This window comes from Balaenoptera physalus (assembly GCF_965194825.1).
Source record: "Balaenoptera physalus genome assembly, chromosome: 3".
NCBI lineage: Eukaryota > Metazoa > Chordata > Mammalia > Artiodactyla > Balaenopteridae > Balaenoptera > Balaenoptera physalus.
Genome location: NC_138890.1, coordinates 136071322 through 136083328, shown reverse-complemented (window position 1 = coordinate 136083328; position 12007 = coordinate 136071322). Strand labels below are relative to the sequence as shown.

At 36.9% G+C, this 12007-nt stretch overlaps 1 protein-coding gene across 5 annotated transcripts in view; it reads right to left on the bottom strand.

Annotated features, from left to right (window-relative positions):
* Nucleotides 1-12007, bottom strand: part of ARL15 (ARF like GTPase 15) — a 420722-nt gene that overhangs the window by 131722 nt on the left and 276993 nt on the right. Inside the window, exon 6 of one of the 5 annotated variants that reach the window (XM_082455937.1) lies at nt 7417-11320. The exons of the other annotated variants lie outside the window; for them this stretch is intronic. Coding sequence (XP_082312063.1) covers nt 11315-11320 — 6 coding nt within the window. The 3' untranslated portion in view covers nt 7417-11314. Of the gene's footprint in view, nt 1-7416; nt 11321-12007 lie in introns of those variants that run through there. 5 annotated transcript variants of the gene reach the window in all.

Sequence of the window (12007 nt, the reverse complement as noted above, 5' to 3'; positions counted from 1 at the left end):
GGAAGTAGGGAAAGCCTCCAAAACTCATTTTAGCCGTGTTCCAACAGTTTTAGTCATCAGAGTTCCTAACAAAGGACAGGATTGAAGGTTCTTCCTTATTTCTCAGCCCACCCTCCAGGGTAGGGGAGAGAAAGGGAGGAGAGGGGGTGGGAGGGCAGACTGCAGATTCTCTTTACTTTCCCTTTACAGAGGAAAAAACAAAACAAAAAAGACAGGAGGGGGAGATCAGGACAAACACAGGAGGCCACAAAGGGAGGGAGAGTGATGACTGTTTTGAAGTGATTTGCATCCTTTTAGAAGACCTGGAGTCAAAGGAAAGCCCTCTAGAAAAGCAGAAAACAGGGTCCCACCTCATTTCTTCCTGAAGGAGAGACTAACCATGACTCAAAATTAGCCTGAAGAGGAGACTTGTTGATAAACAATCCATGCAGAATAATAATCATCATCACCTTACATTTAACACTTAACTTTATGAGTGTGAAAGCAATGAGAAATTCTAAAGTATAACAAGACTCATTTTTCAATGAAAGAGCTACAAATTTAAGACCTCAAAAATATTGCCTTAAAAAATTCTCAAGGTAGGCAGAATTTCAGTTGATACTGTCACAGCTAAACATTTTTATTTCCTGTTAAAAAAAAAAAAATTCTTCCATTGGAAATACCTACAGGGTCAGTTGGTAAGACACACAAGAAAAACAGCCTCAATACCTAATAGATTTCGCCTCACCTTTGACTCAGTTTGGAAGGGCTCCAACATAATTAAATATATTCACCAGACTTGGCTCTGAATAACCACAGGCTAATAAAAAAAATAACAACCTGCTATGTTAGACCCAAGATTGTCCAACACTCAGGACATCAAAGAAAGATACTGGCCTCTGAAGGAATTATCTCAAATATTAGTTTAATGATCCCCAAAACAATTCCATAGAATCAGTAAAATTATTAAAAAAAAATTAGCTCTAACAAAGTCTATGGTTAATATTAAGAAGTCCTAGAGACATAATAAAAGGCCAAATCACAAAACAAATTCCCATGCAGAGGGTTGAAAAACTAAGGAGTGAACCACACAAGATCAGGACTCTAGCTTGAAAATAAGTGTCGTCTCGACAAAAGTTGTCATATAAGATATTCAATCTGAAGAAATATAGACTGTGAATTCAATATTCTGAAATTCAAAACAGTGTTGCTTTACAGACTATAAAAATATAAAATTAAATGTTTCACCAAACTTCATCATTATTACCTTAAGCAAATTGGATTATAGGAAAATTCCATTTTCTATATGACCTATTTCTGTAGTGGGTACACTTTAAAAAATGAGCACATTTCTTTTGTTGTCAGAAAAGGGGTTTTAAAAAAAATAATTAAAGACCCCCCCAGAGTTTTAAGTATTGGAGATAATGTTCTTCATGAGAGAGAGAAACTTGATCTGGTGATTAGAAAGGCAGTAGGAGTGAGAAATCTCATGAGCCCCATTTTCAACTTCTTTTCTAAGAAATCGTTTAACCTAAGACAACCTAAGACACAGAAGTTAAAAGACTTGTTTAGTTAGAGAATTTGGGAAGGGAAGCTTGAATGCAGTCACTCGACCACAGGCAGTGGGTCTAATAGGTGTAAACGATTTGCTTTCGCTGTGGTCCTAAAGAAGCAACTGTAGACTAGACCAAATACTGTCATTTAAAGTAGTATTTCTAGAGGACTATTAATAAGACACCATCATTTTGTGTAAAAATAACCATGTATTTAAAATATACTATTTCTATGTATGCCTAAAATGACATGCATACATTACAAAACCCTTTTACGTCCTTGAAATATTTCAGTTCAAATCATAGCTCTGGAAGATACATAAGGGAAGATATTGTCCATCTCTCTACATAAGCAAATACTGAAAACTTCCAGAAATAAGGGTTCTATAACTTGCCTATACATCTCATCACGGTATTTACTGTTTTGTGGGTTTCATATTTCTAAGCATCCAGCTGAAGTCTCTTCTGCTTCGATTTTAGTTCACTGACTCTTACTTGGTCACTCCCCTTCTTAGCACTAAAGACAGCAGTTAACTCTTGCCTTGAATGGTTGAGGGCTTGCTTTAATACTCACCGGGGGCATTGAACCCAGGCTATAGGATGATATGTTTTTTAAAAAGCACACTTTTCTTCTTTTTCTTACTTTCTTTTATTCAGTTTTAAGACATCTCTATTAGCTCTGAAAATTGATTATAGAAAGCTAACCCATTTACCTTCATTTTCCAAGTTACAAGTATGTAAGCCACAAATTTAAGTTGAAAAGCTGTATCTAACACTAAATATTTTCAAAGTATCTCCCTAACATCCATATGTGAGTTACTCTTTTATTAAGCTAAACATTAGATAGGGTTTTTAGACTTTATACCTTTATATACATGATGATGGATATTAGAATCACGGAATTTTAGTTTGGAGGCTTTTTAACAATGTTGCATTAATCATTTTACAACTGACACGGTAAAAAATTCAGAGGGTCATAACACATTTAGTTTTCCTTCAATTCTGACCAAAACCTTAATTTTACTTATTTAGAGAAAAACAAAAAGCTTGGTGTGTGTGTCTATAACATACATAGTTTGCTTTCTTTGAGCTTCTTCCAAGTATATAATAAGCAGTCAGTGGATGAGGGGAAGTGATACCTAAGATCACAGGACAAGTGTAGGGCTGTGAGAATGACCAACCACCTTCCCTGCAGGGTCGGCTCCACGGGAGCGCCACCTGTGCATTGCCGAGGGCCCTGCACTACGAAGGCTCCTGTGCTTGGTTTAATGATCTGCTATTGCTGTTTTGAAATTCTTAATTTTTGAACATAAGACCTGACATTTTCATGTTGCCCTAGCCTGCAAATTATGTAGCTGTTCTGCCACCTAGCCTTTAACACCGACTCCCCTCCCTGCGTCAATTAATCCATCTCTAGGAGAGCTACAAACACAATAAAATCAGGGCTTTCCATCTTGTCCTTCCTCTGGCCACTTTCACTGCATACTGAGCAGCTGACCACAGCACACTACAGACTTCACTCAACTGCCATCTCATTTTCTCAGGTCATTATTTTTTATGTTAACTTCTTTATGCTACGCTTTACCTATGGAATATTTTCTCCCTACCTTTCTGATGAGTCACATGCCCTTTAATATCTTTTTTTTTTTTTTTGGCCATGCCACGCAACTTGTGGGATCTTAGTTCCCCGACCAGGGATTGAACCCACACCCCGGCAGTGAAAGCGCCATGTCCTAACCACTAGACCACCAGGAAAGTCTCAGCATTTAATATCTTTTAAACTATCTTCTCAAAATATATTCCACGATGTTTTGCATTTATTGCCACCTGTCTCTCCCTTCCTTGTTTAAAACCAATACCTTAGAATGAAGAGTTCAATTTTATGGTTGGATGAACCAACCCCTGAAATGACTGTAGATAAAGGAAAAGTGAAGATAATAGCCAAGAATGTGAACTTGCCAGCACTTCAATTCTACAGCTTCCTTCAACTTTTGCCTTAAATGCTGGCATGTGATTTGCTTCTTGTCTCCACTGCCCTGTGCTGCATCTAGCTCTTTGCTGGAACGGAAACAATATAACAACAAGAATGAGAGTAATGAGTATGGAATTTTCATCAATGCATTTGACCTTAGAAGCACACCCTTGAGCACAAGGGAGAGCTTAGGCTTGACATATTTTCCCAAAATGGTGTGTGTGTGTGTGTTCACATATTTTCCCAAAATGGTGTGTGCGTGCAAGCTTGTACGCCCTGACCAGGTCATTTTTTAAAAATTAACTTCAAATGAACTGCAATGAAGTGGAGAGAGGTCTGAGTGTGTTCCAGCGTTCACAGATGTACACATCTGTGAGGCTCTCCTCCTGGCGAGAGGCACCGTGGCACAGAGCTGTCTCACCTCCAGGACCAAACGCAGCTCTCCTCAGAATTCTCCGGGGTGGTGGTGCCGGGATTCTCTCTGCCATTATTACTGTAACTTCACTACCAGCTGTATTGTCACCAGCCCACGTCGACATTCCCACACCACCACCCAGAAGGAGCACGTTCTCCCAGAGTTTAAGGGGGACTCAGGGCCTTTGTGAAAGAAACCCTCCCAAAGGGAAGGCTGGAAAAATGAGCCACAAGCAGTAACTGGGGTCTTTTGAAAACTAGTTTTTAAAAGGCCTCCTTTTCCTTCCCATTCCATCTGTTCTCTAACCCTTCCATTAACCCCCGGAGCCTCTTGTTCTTGCTGCCTTCCCCAGAACCTCAGCAAGAGACAAAAGACACTCTTACTTCCTTATAAGTCAAGAAAACTGGAATGGACTTGAGGGTGGCTAAGGCAACCCTGAGGAGGAAAATTAATAAACCGCTGCATCGCCTACACAGACCAACACCATAAATGAGCATGATCCTCAGAGTAATTCTAAAACGAGAAAAAGAGGCAAATATTTTCAAAATGAACAGAATGTATAAGTGCTGAAATGTTCACATAATAACTAGGCTTGTTGTCCACTGAAGAAGCACATTTCTCGTGTTCATCACTGTTTTTTAAAAAATATCTGGATTCGAACCCAACTCTACCACTATGTTTACCTGTCACATGAGCATGAAAATGCTAAGGCTTTAAAAAAAAAAAATATATATATATATAACTCAAATGCACAATTTTTTTTTCCCTGTGAGTTTCACTTTAGAGGGTTAGTGGACTGATTTATAATTTGTTGCCTTTTGTCTTTTTCAGCAGTATGTCATTAAGTCTTTAATTTGGTGTTTCCTATAGTCTGCAGTAGGATATATGCTATTTTAAATCCAGGGATTGCAGACATAGATGGTGGGTAAAAATCTGTGAACCATAAGTAAATTCTTATAAGGAACATACAAAAAAGATTGTTCTTCAGTCAGACTTAAGCCATTACTTTTTTCTAAAGAAGAAAAGGCACAAGTTAAGAAAAAGGCACCGTCAAAGACCTTCTGGCCAAATGTGCATCTCCATGAAGTTTCCTGCTGAGTGCATATGAATGCGCCGTGATCTGGGAAAAGGATCCAAATAGGATTTCAAACATCCAAAAATTTTAACTCAAACATTTAGGTATTTCACCATGCTGCTATTCATTCATTCACTGATTTTTTTTGTCTTAGTTTAAAGAGATGCTAAACAAAAGGAGGCGAGCTCTACATGTATTTACATTCCAAAACTAAGCTCCCTTCACCATCCCCCAAGTCTGTCATCCCTTCACAGCTAAACAAACCGTAAAGTCTAGCCCTAAGTTGGTGAAGAGAAGCAACAAACATGTTAAGAAAGTTTCCCCTTTTCTCTAACAAAACAGAACTAAACACCCAGAGTGATTAATCTATTCTCATTCCCAATGTTATTTTTTTTCTACGATTTGCACACTAAGAAAATGTATGTAGGCTAAATTAAGGAACAAAATCAGATTCTTTACTAATTTGGTATTATTGCATTCTTTATTCCTTAACAGTTTTTGGTCAATGAAATGCTTCTGGCATCTTCACTGCTAAATTTAATGAAAAATATGTATATCAATTTAATTTATGAAATTGATGCATTTATGATTATAAAGTGTAAAACACTTTCTGAAACACCCTGTACAGGATATTTTATTTTTTAAGCTGTGTCCTTAATTCAATTGAGAAGTACATGAGTTTGTCATCTAACAGTGATTTTTTACATTTAACTAGTAATTTTATTTATGGCCTCATCCATATATGTTAACAGTAAGTAAACTACATACTGTTTTAGTAGGTTCACATTTGCTTAGAGATAAGGCTAAAGTAATTCCCTGGTATTCCTTGTTTTTAAGAAGCTCTGCATTATTATTTTTGCAAGTTTTCTCTTCACAAGTGACCTGAGAATCTTCATAGCAACTCAAAGTACTGCTTAGTAACTCTGCAGAGTGCTGTACCTATAAATCTACTATTTTGGGGAAGGATTTTTTTTTTTTTTTTTTTTTTTTTTTTTGCAGTGCTGCATGGCTTGCGGGATCTTAGTTCCCTGACCAGGGATTGAACCCAAGCCATTATAGTGAAAATGCTGAGTCCTAACCACTGGACAGCCAGGGAATTCCTAGGGAAGGATTTCTTAATAGGCCCTCAATTAATATCATGTTGAACAACTGTTGAGTATATTGGGGCCATTAAACCACTAAATTCCCTAAATCTGAGTGTGTTCACAAATTCTCAAATTTCAAGTTTAGATCATCTATGTACACATAATTCCAGAAATATAATAAACTGTATCCAAAAACGTGAAAAAGAGATGTAACTATTATGACATTCTATTGCTCATGCCAACATAGTCCTACACAAACGTATACAATTAATTCTGTTGTAAATCTAGAACAAAAACTACTATTTCTAATTGGCTTGTCATAAATTGAAGAATCAAGTAAGAGTTTAAGCACTGTCCGTCTACCTCCTTAAAAAAAACACAGCCTTATAATTTCACTGTTTTTCACAAAACACTTAGAAAAGCATTAAACTCTCTCATCCACAGCACACTTTGCAATTATTCTCTTCTTCTCACATCTGAAAAGCAAATTAGCAGTTCTCAAATGTGATGCTACAACACCAGGCAAAAATGTAAGCTTTGAGCTTTGTTAAAACTAGTCTGACAAAAGTTAAATATATACCGATCTTTAGACCTAAATGAAATACAACTGAAAAAAACAACTAAAGTAAAAACAGTTTTCAAGTTATTTGGAATCATCCATCTAAAATACGAACAATTAGTGTTTAAAAATCATTGGTGTCTCCCCCTCCCCCAAGTCAGTGGAGAGTACATGGGGAACGTGGATGTCCACCAGAGGCAATGAGAAGCACCCCCCTCTGTGGGGGCAGTGTCAGACCTAGTAGAACCGGGACGCTCACCACCCAACAACAAGGCCAAACCCTGAAGAGTCAGTAGAGGCCGCAGAACAGTAAGAAGGAATCTCCACCTCTCCCAGCGAGGGTGGTATCAGCAGAGGTCTCCTGGGAAGCCTGAATTCCCACCCCTGCCGAACAATCATGAGGAACCACTTCTACCCCCTAGGTGTTAACAGAGACCTAGGAGGGAATCTGCATTTCCAACCTCATCCAGTAGTAAAGAGGTAAGCAGTATCAGAGGAGATCTGCAGAACTAAACAGAAGATTTACATAAGATCCAGGGTCTCATAAAATAATAGCTAAAGAGTCAAAGATTCAAAGAAAATCACTTGTCATACCAAGAACCAGGAAAATCTCAACTTGAATAAGAAAAGACAATCAAGAGTCATTAAGGGCTTCCCTGGTGGTGCAGTGGTTAAGAATCCGCCTGCCGATGCAGGGGACACGGGTTCGATCACAACTAAGCCCACGAGCCACAACTACTGAGCCTGCACGCTAGAGCCTGCGAGCCACAACTACTGAGCCTGTGTGCCACAACTACTGAATACCGCGTGCCTAGAGCCCATGCTCCGCAACAAGAGAAGGCACTGCAGTGAGAAGCCCGCACACTGCAATGAAGAGTAGCCCCCGCTCACCGCAACTAGAGAAAGCCTGTGCGCAGCAATGAAGACCCAACGCAGCCAAAAAAAAAAAAAGTCATTAAGACCAAGATGGCACAGATGTTAGAATCATCTGACAAGGATTTTAAATCAGCCACCATAAAAATGAACTAATGAACAATTATAAAGACACTTGAAACTAATGAAACAATAGAAAATATCGGCAAGTAGAAGACAGAAGAACCAAACATAAATTTTAGAACTAAAAATTACAATAACTACAACAACAAAACACAGCAAGTAGACTCAATGGCAGGATGGGGAGAACAGAGGAAAGAATCAGTAAACTCAAAGACAGAACAATAGAAGTTTCCCAATCTGAAAAACGAAGTGAACACAGGCTGAAAACAATGAACAAAGCCTCAGAAACCTGTGGGACAGTAACAGGTGTTACTATCGTTGGTGTTTCAGAAGAAACAGAAGAGAAAGTGGAGGGGGCTGAAATTTTTTTTTCTAAGAATAATGTCTGAAAATTTCCTAAATTTGGCAAAAGGCATAAACCTACAGATTTAAGAAGCTGAGAGAACCCCAAACAGTTGATATACCTAAAGAAATCCATGCCAAGACACATGATATTCAAACTTCGGAAAAATAAAGACAAAGTTTTCAAGCAGCAAGAGAAATGAGACCTTAACTAAAGGAGGGGAACAAATAAATGGCAGCAGATTTCTCATTAAAAACCATGGAGGCTAAAAGGAAGTGGCATAGCACTTTCAAGCATTGAAAGAAAAGATTTGTTAAGCTAGAATCCTGTAATCTAGCAAAAATATCCTTCAGAAATGAAGGGGAAATCAAGACATTCTCAGATGAGGGAAAACAAAGAGAATCTAAAGACTGAACAGTAGGAATTACCCAGTCTGAACAACAGAAAGAAATAAGCCTGAAAAAAATAGAAGAAATATTTAAGACGGTTATATTACAAACGGGGAGGGTAAAGGGACATACAGGGAGATAGTTTCTATACTTCACTTAAATTAGTAAAATGTTGACACCAGTAGACTGTGAACCACTAAAAAAGCTATACAAATAGATAAACTTAACACTACAGATAAATAAAAATGGAATTGTAAGCAATGTTCAAGTATCCTACAGGAAGGCGGCAAAAACGAAATAGTGAATAATAAACGGAGGGATAAAATAGAAAACAAAATATAAAATGGCAGACTTAAGCACTAACATATCAATGCTGGGAAACAGAGGGTGATCTATGCCCCCAGTAGGGGCAACACGAGGGAGATCTTTGTGGTGATGGAATAGATCTGGATCTTGATTTAAGTGGGAGTTACACAAGTCTACACCAGTTCAAAAAAAAAAGACATAGAAATACATACACATAGAATATCAATGTCAATTTCCTGGTTTTGATATTGTATTAGAATTTTATAAAATGTAACCATCTGGGGAAACTGGGTGAAGGGTACATAGGACCTCTTTGCACTATTTTTGTAACTTCCTGTGAATCTAGAATTATTTTGAAATAAAAATCAATGGCAAATGTGTAATAAATCAGTGGAAAATATGTAATATCAAGATATATGAAGGTCATGGTACCTTTGTAGATATACGAAGAGAAACTAATGCATGACTAACATGTACTGTAAAGTCGGAATTACCCACAACACTTCGAATTCTATAAGACATATTAAAATGATAATTTTAAAAGTTAAAGCTGTTATAATTATACTTGTCACTTTATGATCAGTGTGGTATTAATTCACATAATTATTATGTTTCCAAGAATAAAATAATGTGTATAATGGGGATTTCTAAGTAAATCTATGAGTTACTTTGCAAATATTCAAGAAGGACGTATTTATGTTCATTGAAATATGTAACTCTATTTCCCTATATCTAAACAACATATAGTTACTCATATTTATTTATTTATTATTATTATTTTTTGGCTGCACCACATGGCCTGTGGGATCTCACTTCCCTGACCAGGGATTGAACCCGGGTCACGGTAGTGAAAGCCCAGAATACTAACCACTAGCCCACCAGGGAATTCCCTAGTTACTCATAGTTAACTAGAACAGCTAAAAATAACATTCCATTACTCAATAATCTGGATTAAGAGTTTGTGGTATCAAGAAAAAATACATACACAAACACATACATATGTATATCTATAGTGAATATAAATACTCGGAGAATAAAGCGTAACACATTAAACCCAGAACCTTTTAAAAAGGCCATTTAAGAAGGGAAATCTGTTTTTATATGTATTTACTAAATAAATTGATAAATGAACCAACATTTCATAAAGGGATCAACATAAACTGATAAAAAATGAAAAAGGTAGTTTATATATGCACATTTGTGGCATATGTGTTTATGCTATGTGCACATATTTTTCTCAAATAAATTTTTGTTCCTTTTTGTTTTAACCTAAAACCAATAAAGATAAAGGGAAAGAAGGGCTAAATCCCAGGCTGATTTGATATCTACAGAACAACATGATAGTACTTTCCTGCCACTAAATGGAAGTGGTCCTTGGATGGAACAATCCTTTCTTTGTGAAGCGAATGGAACGTGAGAGTCGCAACTGAAAACTTCAGTTCACCTTCACCTGAGTTTTCTTATATCTGCTAGCTGAACACACACATAGGATATGATTATAGAGAGACAAAGAGGGGGGGAAAAAAGCAAATAACAGTCATGTATTGAAAGCATTCCGCATGCCAAGTACAGCAAACCTTATACCGTGGCTTATGAAGAAGGAGATTCTGTGAGGAAACAGAATTTAATTCAATTTCTTAAAATTAATTGGAACCTTGAACAGAAGATGTTAAACTGATATAGAACCTGAGGCAAATTTCTAATATATCATGATCACATGTTCATGAACAAGGATTTCAAAACTGTAAAATGCCATGCACCATAACACATGTGGTTCTTCCTGAATAAAAGCAATGTGAGTGATAATCACTTCTCTTTCCTTGTTTTCATGTGAAAGATCCTACACTACAGGTAGGTTTTTTGTTTGTTTTGATAATTACAAAATCTGATCACATCAGTGAGAAAGCCATTTCCCAAGGATAAACTGACAAGGATGAAATTTTGAATGTTTTAAGCTAACTGGTGTCATCTTACAAGAGTAATTAATTTCTGGGAATATTTTACTTGCCATAAAGACCAGGATAGTGTAAATCTTCTTGGCACTTTTTCTTAGAAACATTTATAGAGTTTCTCAAACTGTAGGTCTTATTAGTCCTTAACATTCCTCTTTGGTAGGAATACTAGAAATACCATCTTCCTACGCTATCTTAACATCTACCAAGAAGCAGAGGGCTTGATGGGATAATTTCCAAAAAGAAAGAAAACTCAAACAAATTTTCAGTACCAGGGTTATAGCCATTTAGCATAATTTCCTACGTTAAATAATCACCTTATAATTTGTATTAGTCCCAGAGTTATGCTGAATTTTTAGATTTTACAACTTTGTTCCAAATTGCTTGGCACATAGTAAGTGCTCAATAAATAATTTCAGAGTACATAAATGAAAAAGGTCATATTCAGCAGATACAAAAAATCAAAGTGTACCTAATAAATGATGTCACAACACAACAATAAAACTTTCACTTTATAATTTTGAATCTGACATTCAGGAGGGCAAAAGGAAATTTTCTTGCGGTTCTATGGGTAAACTTTCTGATTTCCTTACAGAGGCTAAGTGGGACTGCAAGACATGAGTACAGCTGAGATCTACCATCACCATGAGTGTTGCCTCCGTCATTATGCCATTCTTTTTGGAATAGCGCCTATTCCTAAAGAACAACAAGAGAGACACCAATGAATAAGCCATTTTAGGAGAAAGGATGGGGCATTTGAGGGTTGTGACAAACACGTGAACTAAGTTACCAGAAGGTTACCATAAAGAATCTTTTATGGTTCCTACTGACAGATTTTTCTTACCACTGGATGCAAAGTTCTCTTAAGACAATACGAACCATAGCTCTGCAAGCCATAGAAATGATACTAAGCTTAAGGTTTTTTTTCTGGATCTAGAAGATGACCTCATTTGTGACTAACTAAAGTGTACTGTTATTATTCCTCCCTTACAACTCATTTCAAATGAGTGGGTTTGGGGTGTTTAAAAAATGTCACTTGAGTGCCTTTGGCTTGTAGCACTTTAAACTGTGAACAGGAGAGAATGGAAAAAGAAAACGAGTCACCTGGTATTTATAGACACCAGGACTGTGTTGAAAGTCAATATGATCAAGTACCTTGCCAGAAAAAAATAAGCAATAAAGCTGTGGTTCTAGAAAGTTTTTGACAAAACTGCATCTCATCTTGTCTTAACCAGTTGAAGGCAACTATGAATGGTGAGATTCCTTCGTATATTAATTACTTAAACTTCCCTAATGAAATTCAGGTGTAATCCCTGAGGCTTTGAGGCCAGCACAGTTAACTAAACTGCAGAATATGGTATTTGCCAAAGGGGAATTAATTAA